Below are 24,714 nucleotides of genomic sequence, written 5' to 3' on the forward strand. Positions count from 1 at the left end.
TGTGAAGGATGTACTAAAAAAATACCCATACTTAAGAACACCTGCTGGAGTGTGTATGTTGAATAAAAGCTGAATGTTGCAGAGAAGTAATCTATTATAATTTTGGAAATTGTGAAATTGATGTCAATTGCTGTCACTGAAAACAAAGTAAAATAAACATTACTAAAAAATATCTGTAAATGCTACAGTATAGAAACCTAAGAGCATTTTATTAAATATTCCTTTTCAGTTTTTTTATGAGGTTGACTAAATCCATCCTTCACCAAGCAGCTTCTGTCATTGCTTCAGAAAGAGTTTCACCAGAGTTCTGCCAAATGTGCTGAAACTTGCCAAGGCAAAATCCCCCTTAACAAAACATGTACACTAAAACAAGACCGGATGCCCTGGTTGAAGATCTACGAGGTAGAGACAGTCATCTTGCTAGTAAAAATCGCAGTATATCTGTAAATATATTTGTGATTGTGAGGAGGATATTTTTTCTGCATTGCAGAACTTAACTTGCTGTCAACGGAGAAACACTGGGTGTCTTCCTTCTTACTGTACTTTTCCTTCTTGTCTATACACGTGAAAATAGGTTCTCTTAATATAAATGGGGTAGAGACTGAACAAATATACCAATATATTTTAGATTCTTAAAAGGAAATAAAGTAAATGTAATGCTTTTACAATAAACAGAGAATATGAGATCGGGAAGTGGTGGAAAGGAAAAATGGTGTGTAGCCATGAAGTTAGTGAAGATAGAGGTTGACAGATATGGCGTTTGCTCTGGCCGATGTTGATATTTAGAAATCAATGCAGATGATGGCCGATATAAGATGCAGATTTATTTGGCCACTATGTTTGGATGGTTTTCTTTTTTTCCCCCTTCATCTATTTACCAATTCAACTACTTTTCTCCTGTGTCTCTCACCATCATGTCTCTGGAGGACTTTGAGCAGAGGATAAACCATTTCATTAAGAAAAAGGTTTTCCTAGACAGAGAGCTAGATGGAGGAGAACCTGGTGGAGTCGGTGCAGTTGAAATAGTCCTGATTGTGTTACAAGATGTGGAAGTCACATTTTTTTCAGGTCATGTCACTCTGTATTTATTTTCTCTATGCATGTGTGTGTGTGGATCTGAGGCAGGAGCGAGCCGTGAAACAGAAGCAGATCCGTAAACTGTCCCTCAGCCTTTCAGTGGACAGAGCAGGGAAGTCGTCTCTGACCCACAGATTGTTCCAGACCATAAAGGCAGCTCAGGGGAAGATCTGCATTGATGGGGTGAACATCGCAGAGCTCAGTCTTCACAAACTGTGCTCTCGCATCACCATCATCCCACAGGTTTAATTTTCTTATTTCTATATAGGATCCAAGAACTTTGTGCTCATGTTTGTGTGTGTGTGTGTGTGTGTGTGTGTGTATGTTGTGAGCAGGACCCAGTTCTGTTCTCTGATCTCTCTGATTGAACCTGGACCCATTTGAGAGTCACTCTAAAGAGGAGGTCTAAAAAGCTTTGAAACCGGTTCACCTCAAAGGCTTTGTAACGGGTCGGGTGATGACGAGAAGGAGAAGGAGGAGAAAGAGGAGGAGCAGATCCCTGTGTGTTAGTCTGTTCCACACAGAATGTGTAGGTCAGAGCTGTAACCTTAACCATGACTTTTCTGGATCTGACTCTGGATCTGTCTTTGATGGATGTGTGTGTGTGTGTGTGTGTGTGTGTGTGTGTGTGTGTGTGAGAAACAGTCTGGGTCAGAGGAAACTAGTTTGTGTTGCTCAAGCTGTCAGAAACACAGATATTTTGGTTCTGGGTGAAGCCACATCAGCCATCGTCTGCGAGATGGACAAACACATCCAGACCACAAGCTGCAGTCAGTTCAACTACTAACCATCGCTCACCGCCTCGGCACCATTATGGACTACACATGGTACACACACATTGCCTCGACAACTTCAAGGACTATATACATACTATATACTATTCTATATACATACATACACACCTTCTTAACACCATTATGGACTATACATTGTATATACACACACACAGCCTCAGCAACTGGACTGAAGTGTGTGATGTTCTTTGCAGTGTGTTAGCGATGGAGTGAGGTTGCATCAGGGAAATTACATCATCATCATAATCCGCATCACCAATCTTCTGAGTTGATCTTGAGTAGGTAAGCAGAAATAGCTGCAATATTTTTTTAAATAGTATCCAGTTCACTTTTATCATCAACGTCCACTAGAGGGCATGTCAGAGCCACATCACTTCTTTGTCTAAAACATTTTTCCTTATATTCTACATTTCCTAAACGAATCAAAGTCTAACAGTATTCTACAATCTATTTATTCTTAATTCTAGTTAGACTAACTTTAGGTTGTAGAACAAATTTCTTTAAATGATGGACTGGTCTAGGATCAGCTTTGGCATGGCATATTTTAATAAATACAATAACATGCATGACAGCAAGTTACTAGAAAGATTAGTGTTTCCCAATCCTGAAAAAAACTTTTGTCTGTTTTCAATAAAATATACATTTATGTCAGCTTGCTAACTATCTGGAATGAAAATCAGCTAACTAGCAAGCTGGCAGAAATAGGTGAAGTTGCCGATTTGGGAAGATAAAATGCATATACATTCACGCTTTTATTTCTTCTTTTATACCCATTATACTATAGTGCGGTTTAATTTTTTTAATTCAATTGGTCAGAAGGGGTTGATTAATTTGCTAAAACAGCAGCTCTGACAGTCACTAAACACAATCACAGCTTTACATTAAAGTGTTTATAGTTTTTTTTTTTTTTTTTTTTTTTGCAGGAACTTGTATGACAGATGGTAATAAAATTTCAGCCTATCAATATGTAAATAATGTTTGACCTGTTAAAACAGCCCCAGGAGAGATGATTTTGCACTTTGCACAACATTAAAAATAAATAACAATAAATTAAAGAGAATAAAAAAGAAAACAGGCCAGAAAGGGAGTGTCTGTGTATCACTCTTATAACAGTAAAAGGTCTGATGACAGCATTTCAAATATTCATTTATATCAGATGTTCCACAGCATTAAAATGTAACTCTGAACTGACAAAAGTATAACATGATGTTCTTTAGTTCAAAGTAATTTTAATCACTGGCAAATTGCATGGAACAGGAGGATATATAACAAGGTTTGGGATGCAGGGTTAAAATGAAAATAATTAACTTCAATATAGTAACAGCACACCCCATCAGTATAATTCATTACTTAACATTAATCGTCCCTTTTATCTGCAATTTTATTTGTACTTTCTAGGGATGTAAAATCTATGGTCATTTTGACTTGACCACAAAGACTTCAACATCAACAAATCTTACTTCACATTAATGTGTTCGAAAATCTCTTAAAATGGTTGAAGCCAGCTTAAGTGTGTTGGACTATTATAAAGTCAATACACTTGAGCTGCATAAAGCAAAACAAGGACACAAAAAAAAAAAAAAAAAAAACAGATTGGGAAACAGTGATGTAGATCATCACTATAAAATATTTTGGCTTATAAGAATACAGAGTTAACATTACTATCTGAGACTATAACAGCACAAACAGGTGGCAATGTGATGGCAGTAACACATCCAACTACATATTGGTATCAAAGGAACAGGACTAAGATTGTTTTGGGACATAATTAATCACAAAGATTCTAGAAAATACTTAGGACAATCTCAGCTCCATTCTGCATGAGGGAGCTCATCGTCGACCCCTACTGACACGTAATATTTGGTCACTTTTGAGTCACAGTCGTACAATCAACACCGCACAAACTCCACAGACCGATATACGTCATTACATACACTATGTACATGAAACAAACAAAAATGTTGTAGTACACTGCTAAACTTCCGCCCTATATTTCCCTCAGGGAACGTGCTAACACTGTGATAACAGTCAAAAATATTCGCTTGCCCACTGAGAATGTGAGACGCATTGCTATTGTTAGATTTCTATCGGGAATGTCATAGGCCATGACAAGATGGGATACCAGTCTTTCATGAAGACAGACACACAGACCCCCCACCACTCCCCTCTAATACCCTCTCTCCCACCAAAATCCAATCTAGAAACTGTCTACAAACACACATTGGCAGTGCCTGGTACTCGTGGAGGCGGTTAGCCTACAGTCGATTTTAACAAGCTTTAGGTAGAAGTTGTCTTCCTCTGCTGATCTCTGAGCAGGCCCCTATTTTAAAACTCAAAAGTCCACCACCTATATCCTAAGAGAAAAACAAAGGGCCAGAAACCGCAAGGTTACTACTACTTGGATCATTGAATTCAGCTGCCCTCACACAGAAAGTATCAGGTATCAATACAATAAGCAGGTGTTTAGTTTTTTTTTGTTTTTTTTTGTTTTTTTTTGTACATACATGTCCCCAAAATACCCCCATTACATCTTACCTAAGGACACAAATATGTATATAGATACACACACACACGCACGCACAATTCTTCCACCCCTGTTAAACACGTTCATACGTTCACATGTACAGATACACGCTAGACCATAGATTTAAATACATCATCGCTTTTATGAAAAGGTGAGGAGGAAGTGCAACATCGAGAGCAACGCTGACCCCATGACTCGTCCTGCACATGGATATGATTTCTAAAACACAAGCTTACGGTCACAGGTTCTGGAAAAAGGAAAAAATGTCACATGTCCAGCATGGATGAATGATCAATGAAAAAGAACAGAAATGAACAGTTTTAAATTATGGATTAAGAGAGTGATCCATTGTGCTGCTAATTCTTACTGTTTACACTATAGAGCTAAAATATTGAGGGGAAAAAGAGCTTAAAAAAATGGATAGGGAAAAGACAATGTAATAAAGAAAACACACTGAAAGTACTTTGACTTTTAAGAATCTAAATCTTTCTCCTTCATGATATGAAAGTCCAGTAAACAAAATGTGTGGATAAACGCTTTTTTTGTGGATAGAGGCTACTAGCACCAGCTTCATTCATTACCAATTAATACATCAATCTTGCTTTATGTGACACAGTAGTTACCCATGTGCTAGCTAGCTTTCTATCAATATTCATTAAAATTGAGGTAATATAATATATATAATACAATAATAGTAAGGAAAACATTTGCTAGCTTTGGTGCATAAAATATCTTATCCTGCTAGCTACAGGCTCATACAATATAAAAGCCAAATATTAGCTAGCTTGATAGTAACCCTCACTACTGCTTTACGCAATACAGTGATTAGCTACCTGGAACTAAATTTCTTGTAAAATATTCTCTTTTTATCATTAAAAACATGGTATGAAACAGCAGCAGCATTGACATTTTTTAAAAACCGTTCAAATATTACACGTTGAAATGCTAGTCTCACATTTCAGCATGCAAATGTAAATGAGAATTAAACCAAACCAAAGAAAAATACATGGTTCCAGACATCACAGATTATTAAAAGGCATGTATGCATGCAATTAAATACAATCACAGCATTTTTTTTTTCCCTGAACATACATGCAAACAGGGGCATACAAAGCCTTTTATCATAGACAAACTTTCACTGTGAAGATTTGAATAACCTGACCTCCACGTAACGAATCTCCCATAATGATGATGGTTAATGACATGATCATTAACGACTTCAGCTTGTTTCATTCAAAAGTTTCTCAAGTAAATTTGATGAATATTAGGCATTCGACTGCATCTTCAATGTGCAGGACAAACAGGGGGTTTGAGAAGAGCGCAGAGAAGGAAATGTTAGAGAGGAAAATAGCTAAGAAAGAGATTTTCTTTTCTGCTCTTTCCTCTCTTTTATCACAGCATTATGTCCTTCTCTCTTTCTCTTTTTCTTTCTTTGCTGCTCGTCGATGTGGCCGTACCCTGCTATTTCTCCCTCCGAATGAAATGTTGTGCTCTGTTCAAGATTTCTAAGGCAATGTCACGTTACAGATCCAAAAAAAATGTACAACATCTATACATTGTGCGGTTGTGGCATTGGGGAAGGGGGAATGGTGTGTGTGTGTGTGTGTGTGTGTGGAGTTTCTATAGAACAGTGGCCTCCAGTACGATGGCTGGATCCTCAATGTCTGCCTTGCTCTGAATCATTCGTAGCTCAAGCTGTGCTGGGCTTGGTTTCCTGCCAGGACCTGCCATCTCTGGGGATGAAAGGAAAAAAAAGAATTTAGGGGGCAGGCAGGGGTCACTTGAACAACTCGAAACATACACACACACGCCCAATCAGACAAACACGATGTCTAGTAGTTACCGAAGGCATAAGAAATGGTCCTCTGAATAACATGGTGCATGACGGAGAACGTTTTCTCACATGCCATCTAAAAAAGGAAACAACAACAAAATGAATGGGAGCAGCTGAGATGAACTATTATTTGAGTCATAGGTGTGTGTGTGTGTGTGTGTGTGGTGATATACCTTCAGGTCTGTAGGGTAGTGGTGTGTCCATGCCAGCAACATGGCTGCAAACAGATCACCCGTTCCTACAAACACTGCATCTACCTTGGACACTTCTATCCGAATCCTTTGGGTGGTGTATGTGCCGTCAGGCTTCACTGTAATGCATTCAAACCAAATAAACCCAAAGGTTACAATCACATCTTCACCATTAATTCATATTTGCTGTTAAAAAAAATAAAAAAAAACACTGTCCATTTGAGTAAGATGATGTAAACAATGTGTCAGCCTGGCTACTAATATATATATATATATATATATATATATATATATATATATATATATATATATGACAGAACAGACATAACAGAAACCTACACAGTTATGATGATATTCATGTAAGTTGGAACACACTTGACTGTGTAATGATCTCAAAAAGCATGTGAAATAACAGTGAAAGCATGAGAACACATTGTCTGATGACCCACAAAAAGGTGAAAAGGGAGGAAAAATCATTTACCAATCTGAATGTGATGCCGCTTTTGAAGCCGGGATTAAACTGATAAAAAACTGAACTGATTGAACATTTAACCTGATTGAATGTGACATTTAATGCAGTAAGAAATCACACTGTTTGAAACATCTATAAGCAGCCTGACTAAATTTACAGTCATTATAACATTGTTAAACTGCCTCCACACCCATTGCTGACTTTTTCTTAAAATGAAAAGTATGATAAAGGGAGAAAAAAATATAATGGACAAAAATTATTATTGTTTTTTTCTCAGACCATCACTGACATGAAGTGAAAAACCTCTTGGGATGACGAGCCATTTAGTACTCAAGCAGCATCTACAGGAAGTTCTAAAGGGTGTTCAATGTGTTATCAGTACTATGTAGAGGATTTTATTTGGAGATTTCAGAGACCATATCTATCTAACAGCTATAGCTTCTGTGGTGAATTTAATATTGGCTCAAAGAGAAAGAACATTCAGATCATAACTGCATCTAATTAGAAACGTGTAAGTCATGTTGAGTAGCTTTTTCTAGACGTTACACTATAACAAGATAAAGTAATCTGATCCAGCCCTTACTATGAATATGAGGTGATAACTTTCAGGCTTACTGCAAAACAGAAGGTTTTAGTGGAGTTCTTCTCTGTAATTGTAGTGTCACATACAATATGATGCAATAACTTTTTTTATAACTGGATGCAGGGAGCAACTGAACAGCGATTACGCACGCACAAACTGCAACATTATCCTGTTTTTATCTCTTAGTGAAAATGCCTCACTTGTACATCATTGTTAAAATGATGGTTCAGTTCACTTCAGCTGCTTATCTGGTATGAATTTGCCATTAGAATAAAAGTTTTTTTTTTTGGAGCAATTTGGTCCTAATTGTTTTATTGCAGGGGAAACAAAATGAAGACTCACAGATACATACCAATGCGTTGGCTGCCGAGTGAAACCAGGAAGCGGTCTCCGCGTCGAGGTGGCAGATCAGAGCTGGTGATGACCACTGTGTCTGGACCCATATTATGGAGCAGATCCATCACCTAGCAGAAAGATTTATTTACACAATTATTTGAGAAACTAAATTAAAGGTCCAAAGCCATGATGATATATTCAATTATATTTTTTATATATGTTTTTTTCCCTCAGAAAAGTTTAAATGAAAGGAGGGGGAGGAAAAATTTTAAGAATACCCGAGAAATATTTTGCAACAAGAACATTGTGTATAATTTGCTCTCTTACCTCTACAGCATCTTTCTCTGTGCTGATACTCTTTCCTGTCAAAAGCCTATAAAAATGAAAATAAACTGATGGTTATTGTGTGGTTTTGAACAAATCATTTTACGATTTTTATTTCTAAATTGTAAAAAAAAAAAAAAAATCATATTGCAGTTATTTTCCCTGACCATTAGGGGGCGACACATAACTACTGATACATAAAGGAATTTGACATTGCGTTGCAGCTGAAAGGTGATTATTTCACATCAAATCATGATTTAGCTTCATACAGAAGAATCTCGCACTCACGCACACAAACATATATATGATGCAAATACCACACCAAGAATGCACTTTTATTAATAAACAATCAATATCAACTCACTGACCTATAGAAAGCATATCATTAGTCTAAACACAGATCAATGCACAAAGACAGAAGAAGGCAGTTTAACATTTACACTGCTATGACAATTACAGTAGAATGGCATTCATGGTTTACAAAACTCCAGGGATCATGCAACATATATACACCGTTCATGGCATAATATTAATGACATTATAACTTTATGACAGGTAAATGTGAATAACACCGATTATTTCTTCATCATGGCACCTGTTAGTTGGTGGATATAATTAATAGGCAACAAGTGAACATTTTGTCCTCAAAGTTAATGTGTTAGAAGCAGTAAAAATGGGCAAGCGTAAGGATTTGAGTTTCACAAGGACTAAATTGTGACGGCTAGAAGACTGGGTGAGAGCATCTCCAAAACTGCAGCTTTGGTGGGGTTTTCCTGGTCTGCTGTGGTTAGTATCTATCAAAAGTGGTCCAAAAAAGAAACATATACTGCCAGTGACAAAATCAGCATCACTGGTATAACGATGATGCCATAAAGACACTCCGCTTTAAGGGTTGAACATTTTGGCAAAGTAGAGCCTTCTTAGTGTACTGCACTGTTTGAGGTTCAGTTATAGATGATGCTGGAAGTACACTATACATACTTAAATATGTGTATTCTAAAAATATCTAAAAATAAAGAGACCTGTGTCTTCTTAGTGCCAGAAGCTACACAAGCCAATCATAGGTGCTATAGATAAAAGCTGGCTGGTAGCTGGGAACGGGAAATTATTCAATCCTAGCCCCTTTTTGAAATCATTGACCTTTTTTGTTATCTTTGGGTTAAGTTGATTAAAATTAAAGATCGTATCATAAATATTTACCTGTGGAATGTTTGAACACACACAAGGATGGTGCAGTTGTACTTACTCTGCCTCAAATTGATTTGGAGTGATTATATCTGCCACTGGAACCACTTTTTCCTTGTAGACTGGATACAAATTCTGAGGCACATACTATAAGAGAGAAAAGAGAGCTCAGGTGCTTATATCTCTCACACACAGGCATTATGCATGAGTCATAAAGACATGAGTTCTTCTGAATTGGTCTCCTTGCTGACACAACAGGAGGCTTTGTCCTGGTCGTCCTCTATGCTGCTGGAATGGTCATGCATTTCCCTCTCTACATCTCTTTTTTCTCCATCCCACAACCCCAACACACTTACATGCAATCCAATGTGCAAAGATAAATTCTAAACTCACCATTGAACCATGATCACCCAGAACAGGGTCACATACTAGATAAAAGAAAAATAAAAATAAAAATAGTATACAGAATTTCAGATTACAACATAAATTATTAAGGTCACTAGTAAGAAATCATAAACACAATATTGAGTAAAAATATCGTTAAGACAGACTACTGACCATATACAAGATTAGGATTAGCCATCTTCAGTTCCTGTATGATGTCCACCACCATCTCCAGAAAAGATGTGTCCCTGGTGTAACCTGTTAAGATGTATACCATAACCAATTAATAATTTTTTATGGATAAGGAAGCTTACATGCTTAAGTACAAACTTTTCCCCACATGATATGTGACAAGACATTTATCTGTATAGGAGACTCGTCCAGCGTAAACCTACTAACTAAAGACAGCAATCTGAGCAAAATGTGCTTCCAATGGTCGTTCTTAATTTATGAAAAAACAGTGTATTTGATTTATTTTGTATACTGACTAATAATACAATTTTAAATTAACCAATCAAATTTTATAAAAGGCATTTTTTAAAGATAACATACCATCAAAATACCATTAATATTTCCAATTTTGTTAGAATTTAATAAAGAACACAGCATTATATTTTTCCCCCCATTCAGGAAACCAGGACTACACAATCAACCAATGTCATTGATTTAATGTCATTGATTAATATATAACAATGCATATCTTATTTTCCAAAACAATGTTTTAATATACATTTTATATACCACCTTTTAATGAACATAATGGTTTGGGCTTAAAGATCTTATAGTACTAAGATTTTTTTTGGGTTACTGACATTATATTTGTCATTTTTATATCCTTTAAAGGAGAACTATACAGAATGTGCACTTCTTAAATAAAGAAAGAAGAGACGACAACACAGTAACTCATTGCTCTTTAAAACCAGTAGCTGCCAATGAACCAAAACGCAGTCACAGCCCCATTAAACTCTCTGATGAGGTCACTTTTAGCTTCAGTCACTTCAATCTTTTAATGAAAAAAAAAAAACAAGACACTTGAAGTCTGGAGACTTCCCAAACTCAATTGCCAATAAAAGGTTTGCCAGCTCTCCCTTATCCTGCCATGATTCAACAAAAGCAAGGCCTCTTGTGTCTTACAGTTTAAAGTCATTAATTACGAATGAAAGCTAACAGGCATTAGGGTTACAGTAATGATACTGTGCTGCCCAGTCTGTCAGCCATGTTAGGGCATGTGTTATTTCTATGTTCTTTTGCAAGACATACAGAAACACAGTACATTTGTACATGCTGTAAACCTGAACGATAACAAGATTCTTAACAAAAATTCTTTCCTGCTTATATTTGTGTGTGGGGAGATGATTGATTAGACAGACAGACAGACAGACATATTCTTTTTGCCACGAAAGCCACACTTATTTATTAGTCGCTAGCAAACCAACACAAGGGCAATGTGAATCCTGATGATTACACAGAACATGTTTAAAATCAAACATTAAGGACTTTTTGCTTATAGCATATTGTCATCTAGCAGCTTACACCTTAGTGAATATTCAAAATTACTCCTCACGTTACTAAAAGGTTTCTACAAACATGTCGTCCATGCAGGGTCAGAAATGTCAATGGAAAAAAAGCCCTAAAGTAGTCAGTGATGCATTTGAGGAGCATTAATGTTCCTCAAATCATAAAAGTGTCAAGTTCAGAAATACAATGTCTAAAAAAGCTGTAAACTTGAACACCATTTCACAAGCATTAAAATGCATTTGCAAATGCTGAAAGGTTTTAATTCCATAATATGGTCTTCGGGTTGACCAATATAACTATTTTCTTTTTAGCATGCATAGTTGAACATATGGTGGCAGCTTAGGTGGTTAAGGAATTGGATTTTGGACCTGTAGATCATGAGTTCAAATCTCAGCCACACCAAGCTGCTGCTCCTGGGCTCCTCAGCAAGGCCCTTAACTGCTTAGTTGGATTGCTGAGATAAATGTAAGTTTCTCTAAAGGAGGGCGTCTGCCAAATGATGTAAATGTGGACCATGAAATCTCCAGTATTGTTACACCTGAATTGTACTGAACTTTGAAGGACCAGCTCACACAGAATACACTAAGAGGTTACTGAAGCTGGGAATGAGCTTGCATTTACCACTGAATTAACGACCTTCAAAATGGCAATCTGACAAAGCAGCGTGTAGCGCATTCACTTTCACACACGCACATGCTTGGAATTCCAGCTTCGGGTGTACTATATTCATTGTACTGGCTTTGAGTGCTGCTGATGCTGCAGCCCTGGTCTAGGTGGGAGATAAGGACTCTGGCAGAAAAAAGACGTTTCTATGGTAATGCTGACTTTAGGCTTCCCCCCACATATGCACGTGTGCGCATGTGAATGTGTGGGTAATAGAAAGTATAAGCGAGAGGCAAACCGCATTACATAAACAGATTGGAATAACACAAAATTTAAAAATAGAAGCAAAACTAATCATCTGTGAAAGAACCTTTGAAAGGAGCCAATTTATTTTCGAGTACCGCTCAAATTGTTTAAAGACCCGAATCTGCACTTCATAAATGTTCCCAAGGATGCCTAAAACAAATTATACTATACTTCAAAATCACAATAGTTTTTGGCATCCTCAATCAGTTTAGGCAGAATCAACAGAGATCTGACGTGGAATATCCTATTTTATGGACTTTTAACTGTCTTTGTTTGAATGCTGTGGTGCCCCTTTTATTGAGTTTAGTATAAAATTTTTTATATTTGCCATTTAAAAGATACACTCAATTAAGCTGACTATTTAGCTGTCTCATTCTAATTCACAGACTCATATTAGAAAGAATTCAATACATCCGTTTTGGTTCTAAATTAGATGATTAATTTCAGCATGGTGAAATATACAGTGCATATGGAAAGTATTTTACATTTTGTTGTGTTACAGCCGTATTCCAAAATCGATTAAATTCATTATTTTCCTCAAAATTCTACAAACAATACCCCATAATGACAACATAAAAGAAGTTTGTTCAAAATCTTTGCAAATTTATTACAAATAAAAAAACGGAAAAAATAATAATGTACATAAGTATTCACATTCTTTGCTTAAAACTTTGTTAAAGCACCTTTGGCACCAATAACAGCCTACATGCTACAAGCTTTGTACACCTATGTTACGTGTCTGCTGTTTTTTTCTTTCTACTGCTCTCCCCCCTTTTTGTTAGCTCTGTCTCCAGCTCTTTAATATCTATAGGTGGAGCTACCTGGTAATCGAAAAGGAGGCCTGGAAAAAAGGACCAACGATGAGCAAGAGCCTGACCAGAGGAGGCGGAGCCTTCCATTTAAAAGCAGCTCCTGAAGTCCCCAGGAGGGGAAATGAAAGCAGAGAGAGCACTTGTTTGCTAGTTGTCTTGGTTATACTAGCGCACCTGGTTTAGGAACAGGTAAGAATGTACGTGCACCTACATTCCACCACGAAGGTTTTGCAATTGTTTAGACACCCTAGTTAGAGGGCAGGTGCCACCCACTGTATTTTCTGGTAGCATAGCCTAGAGTAGTCAGCTAGTCTGTTGCTGTTTGTTAGTTAGGTTAAGCTTCCAAAATACAGCCTAGAGTAGACCTTTTTCTTGTGTTCATTTCTTTGGCACTGTCCATGTTCTTTTGCCAGTGTGAGTCTAGTCTTCTTGACTTGTGAAACACTCTTGGAAATTGTTTCTTACCTTACTGCACTTGACCATTAAAACAATAACTACTCTAAACTCTGGTTCTGCTTTGTCCAAACAACCCGTAACATCTAAATGGTTATTGTTCCCACACTCCCCTAGGCCTAGCCAAGGTGGGAATGTAACAACATATTTTTAGGCAGTTTCTCCCATTCTTCTTTGCAGAACCTCTTAAGCTCCATCGGGTTGGATGGAGAGCGTCAGTGCCCAGCTATTTTCAGATCTCTCCAGAGATCAATGGGGTACAAGTCTGGGCTCTAGCCACTCCTTTAATATCATGGCTGTGTGTTTAGGGTCGTTGTCCTGTTAGAAGATGAACCGTCTCCTCAGTCTGAGGTCCAGAGCGCTATGGAGAAGGTTTTTATCAATGATTTCTCTGTACATTGCTGCATCCATCTTTCCCTTAGTCTTAACTGGTCTCCCAGTTCCTGCTACTAAAAACCATCCCCACAGCATGATGCTGCCACCACCATGCTTCACTGTAGGGATGGTATGAGCGGTGCGTGGTTTCCTTCAGACATGAAATTTGGCATTCAGGCCAAAGAAATCAATATATTTGTTTCTCATGGTCTGAGAGTCCTTCAAACAGGCTGTCATGTGCCTTTTACTGGCTTCCGTCTGGCCACTCTACCATAAATTCCTGATTGGTGGAGATGGTTGTTCTTTTGGAAGGTTCTCCCCTCTCCACAGAGAAATGCTTGAGCTCTTTCAGAGTGACTATCAGGCACTTGGTCACCACACTGACTAATGCCCTTCTCCCCAGATTGCTCAGTTTGGCCAGACGGCCTACTCTAGGAAGAGTCCTGGTGGTTCCAAACCTCTTCCATTTACAGATGATAGATGCCACTGTGCTTATTGGGACCTTCAATGCTGCAGAAAACTTTCTGTACTCTTCCCCAGATCCTGACTCAGAGGTCTACAGACAATTCCTTGCACTTCATAGCTTGGTTTGTGCTCTAACATGCACTGTTAACAGTGCGACCTCATATAGACAGGTGTGTGCCTTTCCGAATCATGTCCAAAAATCTTTTTTTACTTGATTGGAGTCCACCTGTGTAAATTCAGTTTGACATGATTTGGAAATAATTTCATAGCTTTTCTTCCAAGTTTATTCCTGCTGTATCACACACGCAGTTGTAAGTGTAAACCATTTGTCATTTTAAGAAACACCACCGCCTACACACACACCTTGGCAACTGTTATTGTTTTGACAGGGTAAGTCTTGTTTCTCACATTCTTCACAAGTCCGCTATGTATCTGTCAACACATCAAGCATCTAGTGTCCACAGAAAACAACGGTCCTGCAGGAAATGAGGTCGACACTACATTCATTGCAGCAATACTGTACACTAGCTGACAGCTTGAAGGAAGAAAGTGGGATTTTAGGTGAACAGCTGAATGGAAGGTAGAAGGCTGGGCGTTTCATTCACAAAAATCTTCTTAAAGTTAAAGTAGTTTTTAATTGGCAAATTTGCATAGAAATATACTTTTTTTTTTTTTTTTTTTTTTAAACGTTTCCTCAACAACAACAGAAAAAATAAAAATAAAAATCACATTTTATTATTAAACTATAAAAGCAGCTCCTTCCCCTGTCAATCTCAATGGTGGTAGCGAATCATGGGACTCTGAGCTCATGTATGCCAAAAAAAGGCTTACTTACCCTGTGTAAGTGCAACTTTTTGCAAGATTATTCAAGCAAAATATAATTTATAGATTTTGCTGCTTTTACTACACTTCTTAGTGGAAAGATAAGACTTTGCATAACCATTGCCCTGAAATAATGAAGCTGTAATAGGAGAGGAATGAAAACTGTACTATACACATTTTTAATTTCTCCATCTCGCTATTTCTCAAGGTGATGAGACAAAAAACTATATACATCAAAATGTAACACACTGGAGTGTACACACAGATGCATACTAAAAATGGAAATAAGGCATAGCGTCTGGACTTGTGCGTCTGTGTGTGTGTAAAACCTTCTAAATAACCATACGTCCTCAATGCTCCATGAGATAAAATTAGAAAGGTATAGCAAACGTAGTGAGAGGGATATTTTTATATCTTATTATTTCACCTAGGCTTAGTAAAATGGTTTGCCCTTTTAAAGACAATTGTTTTATTTACGCTTTGGGACCATAGTCTTTTTAACCACTGCAAGAATATAAAGTCATTATTTAGCCATTTCTATTTATTTAAAATGAAAATTCCTGATCCTCTGCATGCAGATTAGCATCGCATAAAATTATGTGAAATCTGCATCGTCGTACCTCACAACTCGAATCTCACCCCCCGCTCTCACCTGTGAGCACGTAGTCATAGTGGTTAACGTTGTTGAGCTTGATTCCCTCAAACAGCACATGGAGCTCGTCTGCAGTCACGACCTGCCCCTTCCAGTGTGCGTAACCTGGGCGACACAATGGTCAGAAGTCAAATTTTGAGGCAATGTGGATCAAACCTGCAGTTTCCTTATAATTAAATGTTGAAAACAATTCACACGTATATAAATAGTGCAATGTTGGATATTGTAAAAGAGCTGATTTCAGCAAAATGGTGAACATCTTTCAAAAACATTTCAGCAAGACTAATGGTAGGCTAATAGTTTAAATTTGTATAAACTACATTCTACAATAATGATGTTAAATAATTAATTAATAATAAGCACTAATAAAATGGGTTCTTATACACTCACTCACAGCTTAAGTAGGACCACCTGCTGATTCAAGCAATTATTCCTTCAGGTTTACTTACATTATCAAACACTGCAGTCTTTACAGTTTTCATTGCGGGAATTGTGGGTACAACAAAATGCATCCAGTAAGTAGCAGTTCTGTGAGCAGATTCTTGAGGAGACAGGTCATAGACTGGTTTGACCTCTCAGAAAGTTCGAGTGACTTAGATAACTGCTTTCAACAATCCTGGTGAGCAGAAAATCATCATCTCTAAAGGCACCATATCCTATAAAGTTGTGCACTTCTGACTCTGGGCCAACAGTTTGGGGATGGCCCCATATAGGTGTGATGGTCAGGTGTCCACAAACTTTTGGCTATATAGTGTATAAGAACCAATTTTGCAACACCAGTTTACAAGCAGAAGGTAGTTCATACATTTCCAAATTCCTAGAAATTGGATTTTATGATGGATGTAAACGTGAATGCGCTTTTCTGCTGTCTAATGCCATTTTTATATGCAGCTGCGGCGTGAAGCAATTGATTTCTCAAAATAGAAATTAAAGAGGGTCTTTTAACAATATTCGGCCAAGTCTTAGAAAGAATCCGTTTTTTGAGTCAGTGATGTGAAAGCAACAGAAATGAAAAGGTATGTATAGGTGTCTACAGCCACAAGGACACTGACTGAATGACTCTCTCCCACACACACACACACACACACGGATAAAAAGGCGCAGTGAACAGAGGCTTCACTGCTTCATCAGAGACTGTTACTGTTGCTGTGGGAAGCAGTGATGTCACAATTCAGGTGAATCACCAAGCTGGTCACATGAAGTGCTTCTTGTTGCTAAGTAACAGGGCAGAAGAAAGCCTGAGGAGCTGCACGAGGAAGGCATTATCTCTGTATGCATGCGTGCTCGTGTGTGTGCACACGCCTGTGCATAGGGGATTCTTTGTCACAAGACATCTCCTTTTGCTTCTGCAATTCAGCAATGTCTTTATCCTGCAAAACGTACACACTTTATCCTATCCCGGTGACACGTACAATTTATTTAACACTAAATCATCATCAGGAACATTTAGAAAAACACAAATACACCAACAGACGATTTATGGTGTACGAGGCAGGAGTAACAACGCTCTGTGCTCTCAGCATTAATCGCTGATTTCCCCCAACCGCACCCCACCCCACCCCAGGCCATTTCCCACACCCCCACCAAAGCCTTGCAATCTATTCTTATATTCCTTACATTTAGCTGAACAGGACTTTTTTTTAATAAAATAAAATAAAGAACAGTCATTAAAGGTCAGAAAAAAGCTAGGTCAGTTGATCTACCTTTTGTTCCCTGATATTTAGTAGAGAATAACATATACACCCAGGTTCTTAATCCTCCTACAAAGAAATGTGATTATAATGAGTGTAAGGGTCTCAGTATAAAAAGAATCTTCACAAGCATTAGCATTGTTTATAAGGTCTACTCTGTGGCTCAGCAAAAAGCTTTATCCTCTAGCCTTTTTAAATTTACAAGAAATAAAGTTCATAGTTTTTAAGAGGAGGAGGTTAAATGCTACAGTGAAACTTGGACATGAAGGACCTGGCGGTAGGCCAAGAACCTGGTATATCTTGGTAAAAAGAAAAAAGGAAGCAACAAATTCAAAAGAAATAGGAGCCAGATGGCAGTACTTAGTACAACCCAAGAAAATGGTTTTGAAATAGAGTCGTCAATCTGTTTCTAAGATTGACTCATGGTGCTGTGGTAAGAGGGAGGGGAACAAGTAAGAAAAGAGATTTCGCTTAAAACTTCACTCCTGAGCGACACAATTCTGAAATCTGTCTGGATGAAGTACGATATTCTCTCTACCACCTATCAGTCACAGTGACCTTAGCCAACTGTGAGTTTTTGTGCGTTTGTGTATATGAAAGAGAGTAGACAGCCTGTCCCTTCTTATTTTAAAATAATGCATTTCATGCCAGAGCAAAAAAAAAAAAAAAAAAAAAAAAAAAATTACTTCTAAAAAATAAATAAATAAATTACAAATTTAAAAAAAGCATTTCATTCTTAAAACCAACATCAGATTAACTAAATGTAACTTCTGGTGTGGTATAAAACCATACAATAAATAAAACCATCCTTGTTGGCCCAAAACCGATGTTATTTATTGCTATAGCAAAAACCAGCATTGGTTATCAGAGAGATGCCAATTCAGTAGCAGCATCCTAAATGCCCACCCCCTGGGTTTAACTACATTTTCTCTCTCTTTCTCCAGGACACTTAATCATGATCTCTCTCCTTCTGTTTACATATAACCGGGTCCCTCACCTCCTATCCTCTGATTTCCCAGTCTCTCTCTATTTTTGTCTCTGTGCCTTTTTATTTTTCTCTCTCTTTCCCTCCCTCTCTCTCGCCCAGGAAGCCATCGCTGTTACCAGAATGAGTGAAACGGAATGTGAGAAGGCACCATGTGCCGAGGGATCCTAATGAGCCAATGCACATGCAAACGAGCACACACGCACACACACACCAATCAGCTAGGCAACCTCAAGCACATTTTTTTTTTTACACACATGCACACAGCCGTCTGCATCATTCACCTTCAGATTTCTGCCAAACAGTGCAACTCTCCCATTCAGAAAACCCTCCATCGCTGCCAGCTACTCACAGACCCTAATTATTCCATACACATCCTCTCCCTTTCCATCTCCATCTCCACAGAACAGCCTGCTCCCTATGATACTACATGAAGTCTATTATTACCACAATAACTGACACACTATGCTGTTTACTGCACATCATATACACATTACAACCAGTGTTAATCCAATGGCAGGTTGTGTCGAGGTTAAGAACCTGCTCGGGCAATAAGCTCAAACACAACGCGATTAAGAATTCAAACAACTGGTACGCCATCTATTAGACAGAGTCTGCCCGAGGCTTCAAAATCAGCCAAGCAATACACACATTTTGTCTCCCCCCTTCCTCTTTTTCTTTCACTTTAAGGTCCATTAGAGGCACAAAGCAGCTCAAGTGGCTAAAGACAACATCAAGGCCCAAAGGGAGAGAAATGCATTCGTCCAAAATTTCTCTGCCAAATGAATGAAGAACAATGGTGGTCTAAATTACCCATCCTAAATCAGTCATCAGACAACAAGAGTAATGTGACGGTTTGTATGATGAGCATACAGTTGGTTGATTCGCATGTTGTGAGAAAAAAAATTCTATTTATTCCAATGGTTAATCGTTTCTTCTGTCTGCAGTGTAAACACTGCAGACAGAAGAAACGATTAACCATTGGAATAAATCTAATTTTTTTCTCAGTTTTTCTCAGTAGTTATCAAGAGCAGGAAGCATCTTTCTTAAACAAAAATACTATAAAAATGCTGAGCAGAGGGCATTCACCTTCAAGCATTATGAGCTCATTTGCACAGAATATGGCTTCCATCTGGATAACTGGACACCCATTAGTGATGACAGGTAAATAAAAAATATTTGGACATAATTTGTATAACAATACAACGTCAAATATCCAAGTGCAAAAGAAATCAGTATTTGGTTTCCTTTTATAACTGAAATCTATGAATTTGGAGTATTCAAGTTCAGGTTTCATGCCTGTCATTTGGAAAGTGTCATTTGCAAAGTGCAGGCCTGTCAAAAACGACACACATTTTTGACAAACTTGAACTTTTAGACAATCAGATGTATTTGTCTACACTTTGTGAGAACAACATTAGCAGCCTGCTGTAAAAACAGCACATACTACCACAGGAGGTTACTAATTCAAGCAGTCTGTATGATATTTCTATCATCATCATCCCATCATTACTATCAAGAGTGGGGAAAAGGTCTTTATAACCAATGGCAGAATGTGACTAAGGATACTGCACACTAAGAGCTTAGTCTGACAGACCCACAAAGCCTGAGAGCCAAAGATGCTTTAACAGAGAAATTCAGGTTACACAGTAGGGTTACAGTTCACTTGGAAGCAAGTCAGAGATCTAAATATGTGAGGTGAAAAAGAAAAGAAAAGTGTTTCTCACTGATAATAGAGAGAAAGGGGAAAAACAGAGACTATCCTAGAGTCTTAAATACTTCCTCAGGTGAGAGCTATATGATGTGCCAATACATTATAGATGTTAATACTTCTAGTGTTTGGAAGGGGATAACTAGGAGCAACACACACACACCCCACACATTTCCGTCATTGGGAAAACATCATCATCGTCAATCCCCACGCAGCTAAGCAATCATTCACTCTGCCCAGAAAATGTCCTTCCTCTCTCTCTCTCTTTATTATTGACATGCTGAAAATAGTAAATGTGACAAATGGAATGGTCAATAATAATTTTTTATAATAGTGTTTTTAATGAAGGCATCCCAAAAAAAACTAAATGTAGCCTCAATCCAGAGTAAAACACAGCCCAACTCTGAGCTGCTTGTGTAGGAGCAAATGTGTATTCAGTAAACATCTCATTTTTAACTACCACCTACACACCAATTACCCCTGCACATGCACAGAGATCAGTACACACCCCATGATCTTATCATGCACATACACCTGATTAGCCATAGTATAAATGCTACTCAGGAACGGACAAGCAGGCGGACACATTCGAAATGTATTTAGTGTTTGATTACAATACCGTTGAAATGCATACAATTAATGCATAATTATTAAGCAAATATTTAAAAAATGTCCCTATAAGCTCTAGTTTCTGCCTGAAGATGGAAGAATGACAGGTCCGGTAATGAGCAGTGGCCCCAAGAAGATTGATTTTTCACTAAATTAAATGCAGAAAGGATGTAATGATGTATCGAGAGAAATGCTGAGAGAAATAAGAGGCACGAGTCAAAGATTTAGGGTCATGTCGGATGCTTCTGCTCGCTGTATTAATTCAGCAGGTCATCAAGGACAAAATGTCAAAAAAAAAGGTCATCACAAGGCATGATTTTAGAATTCAGTGAATGAACACCGCCTATCTAATATGTCAACATTTAACAGAGTGAGATGAACACAAATTTCCATGCGAACCTTAGAGTCCACTGAGTTCATTGTTACTGCTGAGTTCAGCACAAACAGTAAACCACCATGTGGATTTCTGATGCAGCATTTACTAAGACAGTGCTAGACAGATTAAGAGACAGCATGCTCTAAATATACCTGTATGGTTGGAGAACTGTACAGAGTTGATGGAGTCTACTTCAAAGCCCATCACCTGTAAGATAAAAAAGATTCAATAAGATGAGAATAAAAAAAAAAAAAGTATAATTAAAAAATTACTTGAAGTTATAGTTATATAGTTAAAAAATCCCATTCAAGACCCACATATTACATTTCCTAACTAGTCATTACCAAATCCCACACTGTAGCATGTTTTATTACTAATTGTTTTTCTGCTGTTTATGCTAAATTAACACAAAAGCTAACCATGCTCAGAGTAGAGCTTTATCTGTACAATTCATTATACAGGGACTAACAGACATTGATGATTGTCAAGCAGCGCTCTGACTAAAATCCTCGCAACTAGGAGATCTGTACCAATTATACTGTATTGGACTCTCGACCCTAGATGACAGTCATCATTAGAATTATCTCTAGCAGGCTCTCAAAAGAATCTGCTGCACTATGACTGACAGTAGATGATATTATCCACTCCACCTGTAGAACACAGTCAGTTTAGCCCTGTTTTACCAGCCAGGTGCTCAGACATCCAATCTAATTGGATTCCACTTCATGTGTGGAGTTTTGAAATTGGACCTCCTGGAGTGTTTAAAGGCTCTGGAGAAGCTGGTGTTGGATCTGTGATGATCGCAAATGTTGAGATATTTTATGAGTTGCTCAGTAGCTCCTAGTTTTATAACCATAATGACTGTATAAGACTGTAGAAAGAACATTACTTATAATCTTATACTCCAGTACTCATGTTAGTTCTCACTCTCCAGTGTTCTGTATTGTTTAAAAATGTAAAAATCAAACTCTTGATGTCACCCAGATGAGGATGGGTTCCCCTTTTGAGTCTGGTTCCTCTCAAGGTTTCTTCCTCATAACATCTAAGGGAGTTTTTCCTTGGCACAGTCACCATGGCTGCTCATCAGGGATAAATACAGATCGTTCACCTTAACTCTTAAATTCTGTAAAGCTGCTTTGAAACAATATATGTTGTGAAAAGCGCTATAGTAATACACTTTCCAGGTCACCAGACATCCTTTGGGAAACGCAGAAGATCTTTCATCTAGATCTGTAAAAAAACTATTTCAGGCAATTCATCTCTCAATGCATGCATAATGCAATAAAAGAACAAAACACTTCAATGTTTCAATACATTTCATATACATTTCACTTCTGATCTGATACAATACGGCTCAGAAAAATACAATATCATTCAGGTTTTGTGCAATAAGATTCGCTTTGGTTAAATTCAGGGTTTCCAAGACTGGAAAGTCTAAAGTGAAACACATGGACATGACAAAACGCTGAGTTTTCCCAAAAGCGATCTCAGCACAAATGGTAGAACACGAATCACAATGAACTCTCCCTTATTTCTCTATAGCTTAACTTTGAATGCTTTTGTGAAACCCAGGCCAGACTTCTCTCTGTTTGAGTTATAAATTATATTATTTGTATGCATTATAAATTGCATTTGGCACTTGTAGCACACAATAGAGGCTGCTGCTCTTTCAGCTGACTGAACTGAGAGCCAAATCCAGTGAAAAGATACACCTGCTGCTGGAAGGACAACCAAAAAAAAGCAAGGTGTTCATCTGCTCTGATGGTCTGATCACTTCTCTTCCACACACACACACTTAGATTTGTGTATTCAGCTTAAAGGTAATCAATAAATGATGCTGGTGTCCATAATGACTGTTTTGTCGTTGGTGACTGGCAAGGCTGTGTTTTTCACACAAACACCTTCAATCACCTATAGAGATCCATCATCATCTACCTGTATACCATCTGAATAGATTTATATTAGGATATTTTTACAGAAGATAAACTCACAGATGAATAAGACATTTTATGCAACACACGATGGGAATCAGGCTACAATTAAAAAAGGGCAAAGCATGTGCTAAAATGATCAATGACTCCAAAAAGGCATGAAGATCTTCCACCATGTGACCTTTACTCACTTTTGCACGCCGGCTTAGATTAGTGACATTCACGCCTGTCCGTGCACGCGCGCATTTACGCAAAAGCCGTAGATTTAACGGTTATTGAACATTTTAGGGGGAAAAGGAAAAAAGTGTTACCTGTAAAGGAAAGGACGCGGATTTGTTCCCCACGTAGCCCCTGACTACATGACTCTGAATGGACAGGACTCGACACTCCATGTCGCGTATAAAGTTGTTGGAGAGCTCGGCGCGCTTGGCGCGGCAGCACCGTGGCTTGGCCGACTGCGAGCCGCAGGAAGAGCAGCCCACCGGCTCGCTTTGCTTCCAAATCGGGATCCGTGATGGCAGTTTGACGAGCCACACGCCGAACTGAAGGACATGCAACATGGAGAGACCGTCATTGGTGAGGCAGAGCCAGACCGCAACTACTCAGGCATTCTCGACGAGCACCTAAAAACCTTCTGACATCACGACGAGTAAATTGACCGTTTCCAATCCGTGGACGGGTATAAATAAAATAATAATTAATGCTATTAAAAAAAAGCGTGCATTCGCTTTTAGCTTTGGTATGATTTTATATAAGGGATGATCACGTGATTTGTGATTACGCATCAACACACCGTTTATTATTGTGTTTTTATTATCATTATAATAGGTTGTTTACGTGGAAATGGACTGTTAGTGCAAAGAAAAACAGCAGTTATTTATAACACAATCGAACATTCCGCACGGATGCACAAAACGTATCTATATAATAATAATAATAATGTCATTTAAAAAAAAAAACGCTTTTGGAAACCCCAATAGGACGCACACCAAGAGCGCCGCTGAATGCGGAAGTTGGGTCCTTTTGCGTCAAAGACGTCACGTTCTGAAATCCTCCAATCAGATCGAGCGTTGTCGATGTCGTAAGCACAAAGCGGCCACGGGCGATGACGTAGTTCACATCAGCAACACGTTTCTGCTTTCTATCATTAGAACGTGGAAATTTTCAGAAGGGATCGAAGAGCATTTTCATTGAAAATGTTGATGTTTTAAAACAACAGTGTTGTAATAAGATAATGAGGAATGGTCTCCGTTCTGTATCTTTACCAAAGTCTTTTTAGTCTTCTTTATTTGGTTTTATTTCTTGGGTTAAAGTATGGAAACTTACAAAATACTATTTAGAATGTATCCTGCTAAGCATGTTTTGGAAAGATTTAAGCTGAATATTTTATTTATCTGTGAGTTATGTGGTCAAGAAAAAGAAACAATTTGCATCTTCTTTTTTTCATTGTATTTACTCAAGGTTATTTTGGAAAGATGTACAATTCAATATTAATAAAAAATGGAAAGTGGGATAGAAATATGTATATTTGATGTGCTGTTTTATAAAGAATGTGAAAACTTGAACAGTATATTATGCATTTGTTAGTTTTATTAGGAAAATTCCATATTCATAAGAAAAAGTGGGCTCAATGTAGCCCAAACTTTTCCCATTTTATTAATGACTTTGAATTGTATGTTAAATTCTTGAAAGAAACAAGAA

General features: G+C 37.9%; 1 protein-coding gene and 1 long non-coding RNA gene across 2 annotated transcripts; one reads left to right on the forward strand and one right to left on the reverse strand.

Moving 5' to 3' along the window:
* The first annotated feature begins 1,538 nt into the window (after positions 1–1,538).
* On the forward strand, positions 1,539–7,930 carry LOC124378163. The gene is made up of 4 exons (XR_006924167.1): positions 1,539–1,606; positions 1,723–1,904; positions 2,066–2,153; positions 7,796–7,930. It is a non-coding gene; the product is annotated as an uncharacterized LOC124378163 (long non-coding RNA).
* pdxkb (pyridoxal (pyridoxine, vitamin B6) kinase b) lies at positions 4,518–24,714 on the reverse strand. The gene is made up of 11 exons (XM_046837696.1): positions 23,325–24,714; positions 21,235–21,289; positions 15,711–15,815; positions 9,879–9,962; positions 9,714–9,748; positions 9,382–9,467; positions 8,139–8,184; positions 7,828–7,939; positions 6,403–6,539; positions 6,239–6,305; positions 4,518–6,128 (listed from the first exon to the last, which is right to left on the reverse strand). Exons 1-11 carry the CDS (start codon positions 23,571–23,573, stop codon positions 6,016–6,018), a joined length of 1,089 nt encoding a protein of 362 aa, XP_046693652.1. The 5' UTR covers positions 23,574–24,714; the 3' UTR covers positions 4,518–6,015.

The sequence above is a fragment of the Silurus meridionalis genome, chromosome 24 (assembly GCF_014805685.1).
Source record: "Silurus meridionalis isolate SWU-2019-XX chromosome 24, ASM1480568v1, whole genome shotgun sequence".
Lineage (NCBI taxonomy): Eukaryota > Metazoa > Chordata > Actinopteri > Siluriformes > Siluridae > Silurus > Silurus meridionalis.